Below are 18,686 nucleotides of genomic sequence, written 5' to 3'. Positions count from 1 at the left end.
TAACCTGTGTTACCATTCAGAGTCCCTAGTGCTGGAGACTCTGAATGGTGCTCCTTCCTCTCCAATTATCCCAGTGACCCCACAGGTCTGAGTTTGATCCTGAAGAGGGTTTTTGGTCCAGCTCGGCCTAGGAGGCTGCTTCGTGCTCTAGTTCACTTCAGCAGGCCACCTGCTGTGTGCCATAAACTGCAGACAGGAGCTTAGAGACAGTCCAGTCATTCAGACAGAAAACAAGGGCAGCAAATCAAACTGAGATCATTGCAGAAATTGCACATTTGTGGATCCTGATACCTTCATAAAAAAAGAGAGGGGAAGTAGAGGATACTGCTCTGTGTGACAGAGCAAAGAGTTCAACTAAACATTCATATACTGACTTCTTCCTCTTCTTCTAGCCACACAGATGAAGAGCTGGAGAGCAATTACGAACCCCTGAAATCCTGAATTACAATTTTAGTTCTGTACCGTGTCTTATTCATGTATCTGGAAGTGAAATTTACACTCAGAGTGGGAGCAAATGATCAAAAATGCAAGAAGGAAAACAAGTGCAGGCTTCAAGAGAATAATGTTAGTGTAGGAAATGCCCAGTTACAGTAACCTGGACACAGTTAAAGGAAACTCTTCTCTAAATTAATTTCACTGTGCCATGATCCAGAACAACATGACCTCATTACTAGTTTAGTAAAATGAGTTCAGGTTGCCAAGACATGTCATCCTCTTTATAGAAACACTAGCGGTTGTATTTATGACTCACTGGATAACTACAGACACCCACACTGGCTGTCTGTAGCCATTCATAAAGCTCGACACACACACACAAAAGGCTGTAATAACCGCAGGCGGCAGTTTTTCTGTTATCTTTTCCAGTGGTTGAGTTGTGCTGGATCACACTGTGTGTCTCGCTCTGTTTGTGGACAGCAGATGTATAATGATAAGTAAACAGGGCTCTCGCCTTTGCCAGCAGCTGTCGGGTCAGATGCCAAGTGATGGGCAACATGTTTTGGGAAGCTGTTTGCACTGCCGCCGCTGGCTCTCCTCAGATAACGAATGAATTATCTTAACAGCCTGCACACCTTTCTTTTTCAGCCTCGCAGCTTCGTCTTTTATGGCTTTGTTTTTGCGGATGATACACAAAAGTGTGAGGAGGAGAAGAACAGAAACACAGGTGAGAGCAACTTACAGGGACGTAAAATGTCAGCTTTATTTATAAAACATAGATGTCCCAAACATGTATTAACATCTGTAATAACTATTCTAATCATGGCACTACAACATGACAAATTCACTGAAGGTAAAACAATCATTTGTTCCTGAATGCCCACCTTAACACAGCTCAAGGTTACACACTCATTCAGTGCATCTGATGCAAGCACTGAAAGGAAAGAAAGAAATAATAACACTTCCATCAAAGTGTGTGACAAACCTGTGGCTGTGTGTTATTTACCAGGCTTACACAGAGAACAGTTTCATGACTCAGAGGAGGAGAAGCAGCTTGGCTGGACACACTCATCATCTCTCTCAACGTGACAAGCGCTAACCATCTGAACGCAGGATAATCTGCCTTAACTGGATGTTTTAGAAGAAGTACACAAACGGGCACTTGGATTGAGGTGTCATCTCCTGTTCCTGTTTCTGTTCCCAGCAAATTAGTATACATCCTGGGACTGAGCAATAAATATTCAACAACACACCATACAGTACAGACTACAGGCTTAGAGTCTGCTGGCGATTTATCAGCATACTTTTTGTCTGTAGCTTTGTATTTGAAAATGCCAATCAGTCATGTCAATCATACACAAGACACACATCCTGCAAACAGCAAAACATCCAACAGCACGATAAAGTCCATGCTACGTAGAGGAGGAAGTCTTGTGAGCAGGGAGCATCTGTGTGGGAGAGCTCTCCTTGCTGTCAGAGGTCAAGTTGGGGTTATTTCCTGTGTCACACATCTCTGATATGTGCGGCTCACCGGCTCCATCCTGGCAGGCGGGTGGAGCGGCGTCGCCCCCCTGGCTGGAGCCGGACTTGTGTGAGATGCTGGGTGAGTTGGTGGGGCTGAGCTGGACGGCCGTGGTGTCCTGCAGCGTGTGCTCGCTCGTCTCCATCTCGAACGCCGCCGTCCCCATCCTCATCAGCCCCCACTTCTCGCCCCCTTCGGCCTTGTGGCCCATGTGGGCCGGGGGTCTCCTGCTGACCACGCAGCAGGCCGTGAAGAAAGCCAGGGCTAACAGCAAGAGAAGGGGCCCTATGATGATCGGGGGGTTGCTGGTGGGGATGAAGGTGCCGAAGGCGAAGGCTCCCACCAGGGTGATGTTTATGCCGGCCAGCATGATGCACAGGCCGCAGGCGCAGCACAGGGCCGGGGAGGGCAGGCTCTGGTGCCGCAGGGCGCGCTGCTCGTGGACTTTCCTGGGAGCAGATGGTCTGGAGGTTTTGTCAGGTAGCACCATGTCTCATGGAGAGCTCTGCCAGACCCAGAGAAGCTGACGATCAGATGACTTACAGGTCACTGAACTCATCACCTCAGACAGAGGGATGAATGTGAAGTGGCTAACGACGGAGGAGAAAAATGTGGCTTATGACTCTGCAAACATTTAATTCAGAAATAACTTTGAAAATTCTTTTAAAAGAAGAAAAACGATGACTACATGTCCGCCACACGTTTAAGGCAAAGGCAAAACATTTAAAACACGAGGCAGCACCACCTAAAGTGCAACTCTTCCTCGTGATAACACTCTAATTATGAAGCAAAACAAAAGCGACCCTAAAATCACATGTTCGCACTGGTAAGGCTGCCAGACATGGAACAGAAAACCTGGAAACAACCACTACAGCGACCATATTATGTGCTGTTCTCAGTGTCACTTACATTAGATCAGACGCATGAGTGTTTTGCCGTCTTTTCCGTCGCCCATCGCGTCGTGCAGGAGTTGGGAGTCTCTCTCGCTCCGGCAGGTGAATGGCAGACTGAAGTGTTGCTGAGCTGCTGCGCTGCTGCTCGCACACACACACAGCACAGGTTATAACGATGATAGGCCACTGGGGGCGCTGTTGGAGCTCTCTGAGACGAACGGTCCAATCAAATCAGAGCTATGAGGTGATTAAGTTTTCGCACGTGAACACTGGCACGCTGAGGAAGCTCTGAGAAATCAATAGATGTGTTAGGAGGGTACAGGTAGTGCTCGATGTTACTCTGCTGCTTTAAGTCGTTATTAAATTATGGTTAAAGTACAATTAATAATCTAGACTTTTAAAAAAGATTCAGGTTATCAGCACATAAGTCTCTCTCTCTCTCACCTCTCACACACACACACACACACAGAGCTTTTTAAGCAGTCTTAACAAGGACACAGCTCCGTCAGAGCGATGTTGTCTCGTCAGTGTGTGGCCAGGTTAATCACACCCTCTTCCTGTCCCTTCAGCATCCTCTTATCCACTACATCCACTTCGCTGAGTGAAAAGCTTTAGAATTCAACCACATTTATTCACAAGTCCTGAATCAAATCTTGCAGAAAATCCCTAGCAAATAAACAATTTAAGTTACAGCATAGGAATCAGACAGGGGAGGATGTTAGGGATGTTGTTTATTGAGAACACAGCATACCAGTGAAAATATGCCCTGTAACGAGAGCTTTATGCATAGGACCCCATAAGAGCTTTGACAAATTTCATATGGGCCTCTGTAATTGCATATCAATTACTGTATCTGATTTAATGTCATTACAAGTTTGATGCAGGGAAACAAACAAGTCCTTTTATGATTTATAATGGGAGTAAAGAGCTTTAACATACCAAGTGGTTGTTTCCCAATGTGTGTATTCGCTCTGAGCAAACCTCTGTCAATCCCCTGCCAGCCTATGAAGGCCCTTAGTTGCTATAGGGATGGGGTGTCCATGGCAACAGTGTGAAATCAGGGGACATGTCATTTAGCGGGCAACACATAAAATTAACAAGGTTGGGGGAGATAGAAGTGCTAGACTGCCATTGTGGCCCCATTCAAACACATACTGGGTCCTCAATGAATGAAACAAATAAAAAAGTGAAACTATTTCTTTTCCAAAAAAAAAAAAAAAAAAGAAGAAAGGATCAAGATCAGAAAGAAAATAACAGCAAATTGATGGACCTAAGAAAATCAAAGACAGATTAGTCTTAGCTTGGTTAGCCCATCATTCTTTCAACAGGCACATTCACAGAACCAAAAATAGAAAACTGAACAATATACAAACACCTGTAGAAAAATAAATTCCTTCAGCACCAGTGTGGAATCCTCTATCTCACGATCAAGTGTAACATCAACTACTCACAAAATGCATCAGTCACTGTACATAGTACCTCCTAAAATAAATGCAATTCTCACATTTCAAGTTATTCTGACTGAACACACTCTCAGATATCAAATTAATAAGACACCTAATAAGAAACTAAGTCTTTTTGGGATGGTGTTGCATTTTTTACAGTACAAAACGTGCAAAGACATGTGGTGCAAAAAGAAAAAAAAAAAAGCCTGAGGTAATGTTGGACTCTAATGAGGATAAAAAGTTAAACCCCCTTTAAAGCTAAATATTTTCTGCAGGTGTCCAGTTTGCATTGCTGGACCAAACTTATGATTTACTGATTCAATATTCTCCCTTTAACAAGTGGCTTATCTTAAAGTACATCAGTGCTACAGGTAGCTTATGTTGATGAGAAAGCTCTACCTATGCTCTTTAAAACGCTAAGTGTAGTCCATTTTTAATCATCTAAACCACATACATCCACACACTTCAAATCACGTACACATACATGCTTAAAAAAAATTAGATCATCCCTTTCCTCCAATGACTGAGAAGCAGTAAGTAGCATTTAAATAAAATATTAACTAATTCACAGTTGGACGACAAGAAAAATAAAACCTATAAAAATTATATAATATTGCATCAGGACAGCAACAGTTGTATAACTGTGCTGAACCTATATAATGCTGTGTTGATTATGATATGCACTGACTGAATACTGTAATATAAAATGCTGGCATTAAGAGCGGTTTCTGATGTTTTGGGGTGATCATAAATAAATCTGTGAAGACTACATGTGAATTTTTAAAACCCAAAGCTACTCTCAGATGAAAAAGTCCTTGTTTAAAACTCAGGCAGCTTAAAACGTCTCCTGGACAAATCTCAGGAGTTTCAACTATGTTTTCAATTAGGAGGCAGTAGCCGAGGATTAACTGTCCCCCTGGTGCTCAAACTCTGTCTAGGTGATAAGATTACTGGCCATGGGAAAGAGCTTTAACACCAGGAACAGTTAGTCACTTCTGATGATGTGTGTATTCTACAACGCTCCCTGTGAAAACATAAACACACACACACAAGGAGCAGGCAGAGGCTAAAATCAGTCACAGAATATGACGAGGGGGTTTGTACTGGTTCCTTCAGGCTGCGAGGTCGTCTGAAGCCGGTGCGAAGTCCCTGGTGCGCAAGGCGTTGGACTGCGCCCGTCTACGAGCCAGTCTGGAGTTGGAAGGAGGAGAGAGCCTCATGGAGCAGACGATGGCTCCGACGTCCTCCTGCTGCTCGTCGTGCTGGGATAGCTGCCGGTTAAAGGCAATGGCTTCTGCTGCAAACTGGGTCAGGTCTTTGGTGCTGCTGTTCCTGGAAGAACAGAAGTGGCAGCAGAGGAGGATTTGAAAGAAAGTTGATTGCTTTTTAACCTCTACTAAACATTCCCCTGGCACAATGTCCTCTCTCTTTATCTCCTCATGTATCACAGCGCTGGTATTCTGCAGCGCTCGATGGTTATTTCCTCAATAATTTTGCATCTTGGTGACTCGCTGTGTGCCTCAGTGAGAGGAAAGGTGTGGCAGACGGTGTAGTGATGTCCTGTTCAGTGATGCACTGCAAGCTTGATGCCATGAATCGATGCATCTTGCACTGTCTCCTTAATTCTTGGTTTGTTCATCTTTCCACTTTTACTGTAGATTTTTCATGCAGAGAAAAAAACTTCTATTCTGTTTATGGCAATTTTTACCAATCCACAACAGTTAGAACCCAGTACTGAAGGCCCTGTCTTTACTCCGGTGACTGTCTTTACAGTCATCAGAGGACAGCGAGTATCTGTTTCATCTGCAGTCTCTATCTGGGATGATGTTGCACACTGTCAAGCCACAATTACGCACAGCAGACCGGCTGGTTAAATGTTGCACAAAAAAGCACCAGACTGTTGTGAAATACCCCCTGTGCTCATGTGCACATCAGACTTGTCATTCTGATGAATTATTCCTCAGTGTGTTGGATACGAACACATTGACAACATGAGGAACTGCTGATCACTTCTTAAAACTTCACATATAACCATATAACACATATATTCTGTCTCATCCCACCCCGGTTCCAAGCCTGCCACAGGTGTGCCAGGAGAGCCAGGACATAACAATGTGAAAATGAACATTTTAACATTCTCCAATTTAGTTTGAAATACCTCATGAACTTCATAAATATGTTTGACTTGACTTTCTAAATTCTCAGTCGTACCTCTGTAGAACGTGAGGAGTTGGAAGACCTCTCTCTGGTGCGTTCTGTAAAAAAAAAAAGAAAGAAAAATGGGAATAATTTACCCTGATACAAAAAAGAAATGACACTGGAAGAATTATCGTGGTCTTATATCAGACAACATTAGAGTACCAAGAATAAATCAGCTTATCTAATATGTAACAATACCCACCCCCTGCACCCAAGGGTGCTTGAGGACCTGAGCAGCACTGAGGCGCAGGGTGGCGTCCCGCACCAACAGCTTGGATATGAGATCCTTGGCCCCCGCTGTGATGTGAGCCCAGTCCTTGTCTGGAAACTCATACTTGCCCTGCTGGATGCTCTCGAACAGGTGACTCTGGGGAGAGAGGTATTACACAACATCCTGAGGGACTGTTCTGAGGTCAGTGTTCTACGTAATTTATTCAAACAAAAAAATGTTTAGTTAAGTTATAACACCTGTGGGTGAATGCCATCTAAAATAACACCTGTCATCGCTTTTGGAAGAAATTTACTGATGACCGCTCCTGCTATTAACTATTGAGCAACACAGGCTGGCTATAGTCGGCAAGATATTATTACTGACTGATAAACTATCTAAGTACTAACTATACCTCATGCAGACCATGTAACTGCAATGTCTGTGGTTAAATTCTGCCTGTGGGCCTTGCATAACACTCCCTCTCTCAACTGTCAAATGAATAGGGAAGAATTCACCTATTTAAAAAAACATTTATTAATTGAAAGGAGAGTTGCATTTTGTTTTCTAAGCCCCAATACTGTCTACTCTACTGCTTGACAGGCAACATTTAAGTTAAACTTTTGAATTCCAACTGATTCTGCTTAACATTGGAGTTTTACATTAGAGACACAATACTATGAACCATCTGATGTGGACACACCCAAGAGCTGGGTCTAAAGACAGTCAGTTCAAAGAGGCAGCAACAGTAATGAAATACAGAAGTGAGAGAGGTTACAACACAAGCTGAGGGCTGTTGCAAAACATATGTCCCTGTATGTTTGTTTCAGTTGAGAGTGGTGACAGGAGACGCCGTGGGAAGTGAACATAAAGTGAGATGGATGCTGACCCGAGCGCACAGAATGCCTGAACAACCATACCTGGCAGGTTCTGCAGGTTTCTCCCCGATCCCAGCCACAGTCGGTGCCGCAGTGTCCCGTGAAGGGGGGGCTTCCGCTCAGCAGGATGTAGAGAATGACCCCGAGGCTCCAAAGGTCGCAGCGCTTGTCGTAGAAGGAGGCCTCATCAGTAAACACCTCCACTACTTCCGGAGCCATGTACTCGGCCGAGCCGCACTAAAAAAGTAACACACGGGAAGAGTCGAGTGACTGTAATTCAGAAGAATGATTCTGTTTGTGTTTATGTGCTATAAATTCAAAACTAGATTGTTACCGGTGTGGTGAGCTCAGGAGTTGTTATGGGTGTACAGGCACTGCTGAGCTTCACTCCACTTCCCAAGTCAAAATCACAGATCTTTACTGGTGACACCTGAGTAGAAAAATGGAGTAAAAAAAACATTATTACACTTTTGTACTCTATACCTTTATGAGTATCTTTTTGAAAGCTTTCTGTCCTTTAATGGCCACTTACTCGATCAGTGTATTCACAAAGGATGTTCTCCAGCTTGAGGTCTCTGTGGGCAATGCCTGTAGAAAAGTATGACAAATGTGACCATGACAAAATGACAAAAAGAGAAATCTACAGATTTTCTGTTTGGACTTTGGTGGGAAAGCTGTTTGGGACACTGACCCACCTTTAGTGTGTAAGAAGTCAAGTGCCTGGGCAATGTCCCTGACCACCTTACTGGCCTCCAGCTCATCGAAGTGCTTTCGGTTCTGGATGTGTGTGAGAATGGAGCCTGAAGGAAGAGAGGAGAATCACTTGTAGCGATCAGTACATGTTCATGATGAGTCATTTGAAACAGCTATATACTCATTTTTACTTACCTCCACGCAGCTTTTCAAATACCAAATAAAAGCATGAGCTGTCTTCAAAGAACTGGATCAATTCCAAAATATTCCTGGAACAAGATATTTCCAGCCGATTAAAATCTATTTCACTGTGTGTTGTTTTTCATTTTTAAATTTTTCAGACTAAATGAACTCACCTGTTTCCTTGACACTGGTAGAGTGTCTCCACTTCTCTAAAGACTCTGCTGCGGCTGTGTCCTGCACTTTTTTCTATGATCTTTTTAAGCGAAACAGAAAGAACATTTTGATTTCAAGCTGGCTTTGTACTTTTTTATTATTCTAATGTTTTAATTTAACTGTAAGTAGTGTGTGGCTGTAAATGAGCGTGCATCCTTAGTTTAAACAACTAAAGATTACAAAACATCCTCACTCACCTTCACAGCAAACTCCTGTCCATTCTGCAGGCTTATGCATCCTTGAACTTTAGCATATGCTCCCTGACCAAGCACCTCATCTGTCAGCTTGTAGAGGTCTGGAAGAAAAAGTAAATATGAGCCTGCAGCTGGTGTGGCCAAGTACTGAAAAAAGTAATAATATGAGTTTTATTACCATCAAAAGTGCCTGTGGAGCTGTCTGTTGCCCTCGTTCTTTTCTTCTTCTTCCTTTTAGCTGCATCTGGGATGGTCACTGGCTGGCTTTTCTCAAAATCTGCTGCAAGACAGACGAATCCATATACAAGCAAAATTAGTTTAAACAGCACAGACTCAGCCAGTTCTGAATAATCACAATAGTACGCTGTTATACCTGTTAGCTGTCTTTCCTCTGTGGCGATCCCATTTTTCTGAATCCCCCCACAGCTCTGCCCTACTTGGCCCAAAGCCAGGGAATTACCCTGTAACAGAAGCAGGCCGCATGGGAGGGGGGAGAGAGGGAGGGAAAAGTGCACGAGTAGACAGAGAGATCAGGTACATTAGAGAAAGCACGAGAAGGAGGACATGACTCTGCCAGTTTGTGGAAGGAAAAAAAAGCAGAAATTTATAATAAATCCTTCTTTTATAAAAAAGGAATCATTATAAACATATGATTATATAACTACTCTAACTACAGCCTTACTGACTATCTTCCCCTTTGGCATCCTGCCAAACAATGGCCTGATGATAATACAGGAAACAGGCAGACAGGCTTTATCTCACCCTGGATTTTACCAGAAGCTTTCACACAACCGGTCACAGTGCATGACTCATGGACAGTGATGAAACTTCTGTTTAATTGTAGATAACCTTCACTGTGTGTGCACTACTTTCTGGCAGCTTGATGGTATCTAACACAACAAGTTTCAGGAAGTTAGGGGTTTTGAAATCCCCGGCAATGACAGCTCAGTTCCTACCTGGAGAGAGTGCTGGAAGGCTTGCAACTCGGCCATCACGCTGTGCCTCACCATATCTGCCAACTGTGAGAGCACATCACAAATATTCAGTAAGTCTGGAAAAAACTGCAGCAGCAGCAGAGACATAAATATACATAATTACAAGTCTGATCAAGGTAGTGGCAAGTCAAAGAATGTGAGCTATGTAAACCACACGGACCCATCAATCTCCCCGGGGTGATTTGACGAGTACCAAGAAACAGCTTCTATAAGAGGTTTCCTCCTCCTTTCACTCTTTAGTATCATGTTTTATTTCGATTTGGTTGCGGTTATTGAGTGACAAGTTTCAGGTCCAATCTGTTAGGTTAGTTAGTTTCAGGCTTGCCACGGTTGCACTGGACTGCAGTGAAAGACTTTAACTATCTAGGCTCCTAGTTACCTAAAACCAAACTAGACAGACGCTAACAATAGCCACGTCGTTAATTAACAGTTCTCCTAGTGCTGCAAAAATGCAGGCACCGTCACCAAGAGGATACAATGAATACAACATTAACCAGGTCATTACAGAAGCTACAGTTAGCGTTAACAACCTGACGTTATGTTATTGTCCTTAGCCCCAGCTAGCTAGCAAGAACCCTTAGCTAGCTTCTCCTACGGATTAACGCCTATTCGCTACTTTGTATTTAGACGTCGGTCAGGTAGCGTTAAAATGATAATGTAGATGCAAAAAAAAGCCGTTCTAACCTGGACTGTGTCTCCAAACCAGCCAGATCCCCTCTGTCAAAGCCTCTGCCAGCTGATGTAAGCATCCATTGCTAGCTGAGATCCATCAGTCAGACAGCTAGTGACGCACAGGGCGGGAAAACACATAAACAGACGTTTGGCCCGCCCCTTTCTACATGCCTCGTTCACCCATTGGTTGAGAACAAGGTTGCCACTGCTACGTCACTTGGCTTTACTCCCAACCACACCCCACTCCACGTAGAGGGGATTTTTTGTGCATGATCACGACCTTTATTTACATATTTATGCCAGAGCTTTGTCAGATCAGCACTGGCAAGAGGAAGTATGGCTCACGCCACATACCTGCAGTGTTTCTTCATATTGTTTTTTATTTATAGTTCACCCCCATCACCTTTATCAGGTGCCTATCTAACTAAATATGTGATTAAAAAATAAAAAAAAAAGTATTCATGCTGCTAATATTGTTGTTGTTGTTGTTTTGTGGTGCAGTACATTAAAACATGACAAAAAGGGCAATTATATTGGTCATTTTTAGACTGCATTTTATGTCTTTAGAACAAGTTTAAACTAGAAAAACACACCAAATAAAATAAAAACTTTCATTCATCAAAATAAGACTCAACACTGTATATCAAAACATGTATAAAGGTCAAACATTAACATACATGCAGGAGTAAAGAAAAAGGATATGCATCAGGAGATGTAGTATCATTAACCAATACAAAATCCTATAATGATGGCATCACAATGACTGTAAGTAAAACATCTGTGAAGGTACAGTGCCACCATCTGAAGAAGTGTGGTATGTAACTAGACCTTCCCAGTTATGCTTAGAAAACCACTCATGCAACTTTATATAAAATTGTTCTTTGTTTTGAGTGTTTTGAAGCTGATGTTTCTTCTTGCGGGGCTCAGATAATGTCAGAATGTAAACTCCTTTGTCCATGTGGTTTTGTTTAATTGCATATCTTATCCGTCATCTCTTTCTGTAGGAAAAGAAAACAAAGAACATGTTTAACACATCAAGTGCATATTGTACGAGGAGATGAATGACTGTTATGAAGTGCAATGTACACTTTGGATATGAAGAACATAATGTCCTAATGTAAGAAAGAAAGAGCTATGGCAGCAAAAACAGAAAGAATTGCCTTGATTACCAATGGTGGGACAATAAAACATTGTCAAGATTTATCTTTTCTGCTTTAAGCTGAGATAAATGTCTCATCCCTATTTCACTTTGCGATAGGAAAAACACATTGTCCAAGCAACATGATGATAACTGATGACTGGCCAATGCTGATTTCATTCTTAGTGTCAGATGGAAAATTATTATTATCTCTAGAGAACACAGTTCATGTGTTATATACCCACAGTGAGACTGAGAGATCATGTAGTGTGTGCAGCTTCATGAGACAAAAAACTGCTATGAATGTGCACTAGCAGGGAAAACACACCGACATAAAGATGAAACATAAAGATGAAACTATTTTCTGCTAGGCTGACAGACACAAGAGTGATAATTGACAACCTTCCCTTTAGAAAATATCTATGTGATCCTCTTCCCCCTGTTCCCTTACACATCTGAGGTCACACTATCATCTCACCAGGGGCTCCAGTTCAGAGTGATCGATGAGGTTGAACTCTGAGATGAAGTAGTAGTAGTGCTTGTAGCAGGTATTGATGTGGGCCTCTGCACCCATGCTGCAGATGCTGTCAAAGTGATGGATGTAAACGTGCACAAAGACTCTGAACAGACGGCTCAGGATCTTCTTGCACACCTGTTGGAAGTTCTTGGGGAAAGGTACACCTGGAGCGAAGAAGAGACCTCTTAGAGTTAGTGTCTTAAAAAATCTGACTCATATGGGCAATATATTTCATTGAGGGGAAGTAGTTGAGAGAAAGAAGCACAATCTATTTTCTGGTGCTGGGTTGATAAAGATGGACATGAAAGAGAAAAGGTACGCCCTATAGCATAATACTCTATTGCACCTGTAGTCAAAAATGTATTGTAAAAAAAATCAGATGCACAAAATCTCAGACAGACAAAATGTTTTAGAGAATTAAAAATGGGTAAAAGGTGAAATATTTGTAAGTAAAGGTGCAGTAGAGCAATGGTTCTGAGCTGGTTGTACTCCAGGGGGTGTGTCTGCAGTTACTAGAACATGTAAGGATCATGAAGTAGCTCAGCTTATTTGGTAAAACAGAAACTATGAAAATGAACACACAAATAGTAAATCTTTAGTATACTACTGTCACAATAACCAATGACATGAAAAGTAGTGAGCAAGCTGTCAGAAAGTTCAAATTAATGTTTAAAAGTAATAAAGAAATAAATGTCTGAAAAGTCTAATTTTTCTCAGAGCAGTAGCAAATGTAAAATTGGCCAGGCCTGAACATCACCAGTTGCAGGATCACTATGTCTTGCATGGATTGCCCATTTATGGAAAGAGGCACAGTAATGAGGTGTATTTTGGGGGGGTATGCAAGACAAAAAAAAGTTTGGGAACCACTGAGCACATTATTATTATTATTATTATCGTCCTGTGCTATGCTCTATCCATCCATTTTCTATTTATTCCTGCTCAGGGCCGTAGGAGGAGACTGTGCAAATAATCGACAAAAAGTAAAGAAACACCCTTACTAACAAACAGACAAAACTCATTCACACCTAAGGGTATGTTTTGTTTTGTTTTGTTTTTACCTGCATGTCTATGTCTAAAACCACAAAAAAAGGTTCAGTCAGGGTGCCATATTGGTGTCAGTGCTAACTGCTGAGCCACTGTGCTGCCCCTGAGCTCATACCTCCATTATGCATGAAATTCTCACCTCTAATAAATGTTGATTGTCAGATCTGGTGCTGAGATAAAATAACACCTCAGTCACCCATTCGTTCTCCTCTAAATGTCAACCTTATTGTTTAATTAACCTCTGCTTGAACTTCATCATCCCATTTCCCATGAGCTGATGCTGCACAACATCAGTGAAGGCAGCACTCAATCATGTATTAGGTTACACATTCAACGATGGCCCAGTGCTTTCATTTGTGGACTCCTCACACACACCTACTCTGGTGGGGAAGATGTCCTCATTATTGATGAGCGACTCTATCCAGTCCATCAGCAGGTTCATGTACTTGAGAGCAGGCAGCTTGGTGGGCTTCTTGTAGTCGTCGCCGTCCTGCCACCTGTACTCGTACCTCAGCCCCCCAGACATGATGGGACACGTGCGCTCGGTGCAGTACTCGCTCATTGTGCCATAGATCAGGTTGATCCTGTTAAAGAAATCCACCACGTGAACGGCAATCCAGTCGTTGAGGTTCTCCCCCTCCGGGAGCTGCACCACTTTCCTCAGGTCCAGGCCGGACTTGAGCGAGGCCTGGGCCTTCTTGTAGAGTTCAAATCGCTGGGTGCCGGGCTCAAACCGTTTCCTCGGCCTGAATGTTTTGTCTTTGCTGAACACTTGTCCAAGACACAACGCCATTGACTCAGTCGTTTCCCCTGAGATAAGGGGAGAATGAGCTCTCCAGAATAATAATTAGGTTTGAGTTTGATAGCGTGTGACCTTCCAGAGAGAGGGAACCAGGCTGCTTTCAGCTCTGAAATCAGGTTACACGGGGTCAGTGTCTGTCATGCAAAGATTGCAAGGAGCTCTTGTTTTCAGATGGCAGGGCGTCCCTGTGAAACAGAATAACAAGAGAAGTTGGCTTATTCCCTCCCTGCCAATTCACTGCTTTAGACAAGGATGACAAAAGAATGTAATGACCAAAACATCATCGCTAAAACCATACGTATCATTGTCATATTGTAAACATTACATCAAAATTCACAAGTCAAACATTCTCAAGAACTAGGTCATTAAAATGACTCATGTGGGCAGAAGTACACACTGTACAGAGATGTGTTTTCCCTAACTGAGGACAAACCAGTGAGTTCATCTAAACTGTGCCATTATTGCATCCACTGCTCTGCGTGACCAAAATGACCTTATCACAAGATTTTCAGTAGCACCCAGTGATAAAAATAGCGACAGTTTCTGTCACTGTGGCAGAAATCAGGCCACTGCAGTCAGGCGTAATTGAGAAAATGAATGGCATGCGGCGACTCACTGAGGACGAATCAAGATTTTAGAAGCACTGTGAGGTTGTGGGTGTAAAAGTAGATGCTACAGAAGAGAAAAAACTTTCAACTCTGATGCAAAAACACTGAGCATGACAAATGATGGAAAACAGACTGTCAGTCAGTCCCTTGGGAAATGAGTTTTTGGATATGACACACAATCTATAAATGATCAACAGATGATTTTTTTTTCTTTTTCTGGTAGCTATTAACCATCTGGTAGATAATACACACTGATTAGGAGCAGGACCTCACTGAATGATTATGCTATCCAGTGCTTTAATTGTTGTGATAAGTAACAACATCACATTTGAATAGGTTATTATAGGCAAATAAGATGCACAGTTCATTAGAAGTAAAGTCTATGTACGTCACAGAATCATAGGGGTTTCGTTTAATTGTGCTACACTGGCAACGCTCCACTGAATTGCCTATTTCCATTCAGTATTTTAGAGGATTAAAGCATATGTTGCCTCCACAGATTTGACACTGCAGTCACATTCAAGTGACTGTGGTTGCAACATGATACTATATCCGCATTTGTGTCCCGAGTCCCATTTCGAACTGCCGGTCTTAACGTTTCCTGTGGTTCTTTCTGTATGACTCAAATTAGCAGAAGTTTCTGCCTCTGTATTATCATCTGTACCCACATAACAGACCAAGCACTGATACGTCTGTCTGTTGTGACCTTAAGTCGACTGAGTAACTCATTTCAGAAAACTCTCAATCCACAGACCCCTCACATGTCTGTTAAGCTCATAGTTTTGCTGGTGCCTGTTCAGTCTTTGGGTCGATTTGAGTAAGCGGTGAGGATTTGGAATGCAAACAGCATCTGATATATGAGAAGGGTACTTTTACTTTCCACTAGCTTTCACAGTCTGCCTGATCTCAGTTAGAAACTCACCACTGGGGGAGCATGAATACGTGGTCATGAGATAGCGCTAAATGTGTCCATAACAAAAGGGCTTGTGAGGAAGGGTCAAAGTTACAGTGCTTCATTCACTCCTTGAACTCAGGCAGACCACAGTTTCAGAATCAAACACTAAAGTTGGACACTCTTAGTTTCTGAAGACAGTGATGATTTATTTTTTTTTAAAATGTGATGGCACGTGAGACGGAGTGGCTTTAACTTTGATCACCTTACGTCTCTCTGCATGCCTCAGCAACCTCAGCATGTCTGATCACGTACTGAGGTTGGCAGCCCTCCTTGCATACTTTCATGGTTTTTAATGGAATTCTGCCTCTGACACTGCTGACTAACAAAAGCTAACAAAAACTGACACAGGAGGGAAAAAGAAAACAGCTGCTTCTACAGATAAAACAACTGCAGGTCGCAGGAACCAGACACAATGGAGGAGACAGAGGGAGATCAAAAACTAGAGATTACTGAATGGAAAAAGCTGTCTGCACTGTACCTCTCTGAAATCCTACGGCGGAGGGTCTGGAATGGGAAGTCGTGGGAAGTTCAGGGAGGATTCAGGCGTCGGATCCCTTGATTTTAAACTCCCCGTGGAGGTCAGCTCCAGCTTCTCTGCCCCCCTCTAGCTCCTCTGGATCTTCTCCTTCTGTGCCGGCCACTAACAGACCGAGAGGCTCCGACTTCACTTCACAGCAGAGACAACACAGTAAAAGAGAGAAAAAGTTGTTTGGCTTCTCTTCCTGTTGATGATGTCACATCCTGACTTTGTCTACTGGGCCCTGCTGTCGCTGTCTATATGTGTGTGTGTGTGTGTGTGGGTGTGTGTGTAAAGGACCTATAAATTGAAAGAGAAGAAGGGCTGGAAAAGGTCTTTCCAAATCCCCACTCAGCCCTCCCTCTTTTCCATTTTTTCCCCTCTTTCCTCTCATCCTGTAGGCAGAGCAGCCAGCCCACTTGTCCCACCAAAGCCCAGCCCACTGGTAAAGGTCCTGAGAAAACAACCCCTCCTCTTAAGCCACATATAGGACAGAAGGAGCAGAAATGATCCCACAAACATTTCTGGATGTTTGGCAGTCAATGCCGCTCCTTTTTTTGTGAAGTCTCAATAACATGTCATTTAAATTCTTGGCCTTTTAAAGATATTGTAGTTGAACTCAGAACTTACCCTTAAATAGAAAAAGCGCTGCTCACCAAAAAATGCCCCTCAAAACATTGACAAGAATCTGCATTCGGATCATGAACAAACAGGGCATGTTTGACTGGAATGGTCCAAACCCCCACACCCCCCATGCCCTTGAGGGCTCCTTGTACTTATGACAGCTGCCATGACTGTTCCCTTTGTCTTGAAGGTGAATGGATGCCACTAAAAAGCAGAGGGTGTCTGTTTCTCTACTGTGTAATGAAACTCAACCTTCAAAAAGAAGCTGGCCAGACTCTTTGTGACATGATTCCCTCCGGTATGGGAGGGATTGAGCTGTAGGACATGGGATGGGACACAGTGATAGCAAATTTCAAGTTCTAATGTTTATGTTTGCTGCTGAAGGATCACACAGATTGAGCTTAATGATATGATATTTGTTTTTTTTTAAAATGCCGCTCTGGACATGTGGATGTGTGGATAGAGCAGATTTCTTAATTAAAGAGCAACCATAACATCCTGTATTTTACCACTTTTCAGTGCATATCCTTATCTCAACATTTGTAGAGCTTTATTGAACTGCAGTGATAAAGGAAGTTGTTGAGCTGAGCCGTCAATTTTGGCGTCTTTCCTGGAGCAGCAAGTATACTAAGATACACATTAAATTTTATTGCTTTTATCACAATATCACAAGATGTTATTATTGCTAAACCGGAAGGAGTCTGAAACCTGTATGTCACACTTACTGGATTCAAGAATGTACTGTACTTTAGAAGGTTGGAGAGGAGGAAGTGTTATTTGTGAAGACCAGCTGCTAAACTCAAAAGTATTTTACTGCTTTTCTTGGCAGAAAAGAGAGAGAGATTTATGTCAGTGTTTACCAGAAACTTCAATAAGAGGAACATGAACTCAAGGAAGTCCTGAGTTGCAGTTATCCAATATATCCACATGGGGTCACCATGACTGTTCTTATGACTGTTTTATCACGCTGTATCTATCTGTAGGACTATCACTGACTTATCTGTGAGGGGAATACCTTTCATCCTCTTCTTCCTATATACTTGAAGAAAAAAAAAGTTCAAGTGACAGAGACATTAACATTCTAACAGTATAGCGATATAATTTTTGATATTCTACAGCTGTGATTGGTCAGGTTTTAATGGAAATGCTGACTGATTATTGCTTAGTACTTTGCCTGATATATATATATATATATATATATATATATAATATAATATATATATATATAACATGTATGTAAATTACCATAAGTGGAAGTGAAAGTGGAAGTGGTCAGATGACACTACTGAGTTTAGGTGTTAAGGCACATTGTTAGCAGCAGTCTCCTTGGATTAATTTACCAAACTCAAATAAAAAAAAGGTAAAAGCCCCAGTAATTTTTTTAAAAAAAAGGTGAAAGTCTACTTTTCTTTTATATATAAACAATTAAATTAGACACAACCAAAAAGAAGGTTAAATTGAAAACAGTACCTGAGTTCATACACAAATACCTCTGAGATCTTTCAAAAAGATTTCCAGCAGTGATGACATACACAGGAGACATTTATGACAGATTAGACCTGCAAACTGCCCTGTTTTGCTCTCAGTGTGACTGTCATCACCCAGATATGTGACACAGGAGGAAGTGGAACCAGTCAGGCCTTTCATTCACCTTTGATTGTCAACCAGTGTAGTAGTCTGTCATTACTCACCAAAACCATGCTGCCTGTCATTCTGAGCCCTTAAACCGGTCGCACATATTCCATGTCAATGCGTCAAAATAAGTACAAAGTTTAATTAAACACTTGAATTTGAGGGTTTGGGGAAAGTCCTGTGCCTATATATTGAACTGTAAATAAGTTTGCTACCACCTGTTCTTAATTTCCAGTAAGTAAAATTTGAAGAAGACATATATTTGAGGCATTTTTGTATTTCGTATTTATATTGACTATATATCCTTTGAATATAAGAG

At 42.2% G+C, this 18,686-nt stretch overlaps 3 protein-coding genes across 4 annotated transcripts; all 3 read right to left on the bottom strand.

Moving 5' to 3' along the window:
- Positions 1-1,182: 1,182 nt before the first annotated feature.
- On the bottom strand, positions 1,183-3,233 carry LOC127143452 (transmembrane protein 275). The gene is made up of 2 exons (XM_051077075.1): positions 2,867-3,233; positions 1,183-2,547 (listed from the first exon to the last, which is right to left on the bottom strand). Exon 2 carries the CDS (start codon positions 2,445-2,447, stop codon positions 1,848-1,850), a length of 600 nt encoding a protein of 199 aa, XP_050933032.1. The 5' UTR covers positions 2,448-2,547; positions 2,867-3,233; the 3' UTR covers positions 1,183-1,847.
- A 331-nt stretch (positions 3,234-3,564) lies between these two features.
- mknk1 (MAPK interacting serine/threonine kinase 1) lies at positions 3,565-10,675 on the bottom strand. Its single transcript, XM_018667455.2, has 14 exons — positions 10,543-10,675; positions 9,820-9,882; positions 9,237-9,324; positions 9,042-9,143; positions 8,867-8,964; positions 8,630-8,709; positions 8,469-8,542; positions 8,276-8,380; positions 8,113-8,168; positions 7,915-8,010; positions 7,623-7,817; positions 6,697-6,861; positions 6,507-6,550; positions 3,565-5,627 (listed from the first exon to the last, which is right to left on the bottom strand). Exons 2-14 carry the CDS (start codon positions 9,871-9,873, stop codon positions 5,408-5,410), a joined length of 1,377 nt encoding a protein of 458 aa, XP_018522971.1. The 5' UTR covers positions 9,874-9,882; positions 10,543-10,675; the 3' UTR covers positions 3,565-5,407.
- A 392-nt stretch (positions 10,676-11,067) lies between these two features.
- On the bottom strand, positions 11,068-16,506 carry mob3c (MOB kinase activator 3C). 2 transcript variants are annotated; one of them, XM_018667464.2, is made up of 4 exons: positions 16,073-16,494; positions 13,605-14,216; positions 12,147-12,349; positions 11,068-11,528 (listed from the first exon to the last, which is right to left on the bottom strand). In XM_018667464.2, the coding sequence occupies exons 2-4, from the start codon at positions 14,020-14,022 to the stop codon at positions 11,499-11,501; spliced, it is 651 nt and encodes a 216-aa protein (XP_018522980.1). In that variant the 5' UTR covers positions 14,023-14,216; positions 16,073-16,494; the 3' UTR covers positions 11,068-11,498. The 2 variants fall into 2 exon arrangements, with proteins under 2 accessions (XP_018522980.1, XP_018522981.1); XM_018667465.2 differs by lacking the exon at positions 11,068-11,528 and having other exon boundaries at positions 12,161-12,349; positions 13,609-14,216; positions 16,073-16,506.
- Between the last annotated feature and the right edge of the window lie 2,180 nt (positions 16,507-18,686).

Source organism: Lates calcarifer, linkage group LG17 (assembly GCF_001640805.2).
Source record: "Lates calcarifer isolate ASB-BC8 linkage group LG17, TLL_Latcal_v3, whole genome shotgun sequence".
Taxonomy (NCBI): domain Eukaryota; kingdom Metazoa; phylum Chordata; class Actinopteri; family Centropomidae; genus Lates; species Lates calcarifer.
Note: the sequence above shows the minus strand (reverse complement) of the source record. Positions and strands in the feature narration are given on the sequence as shown.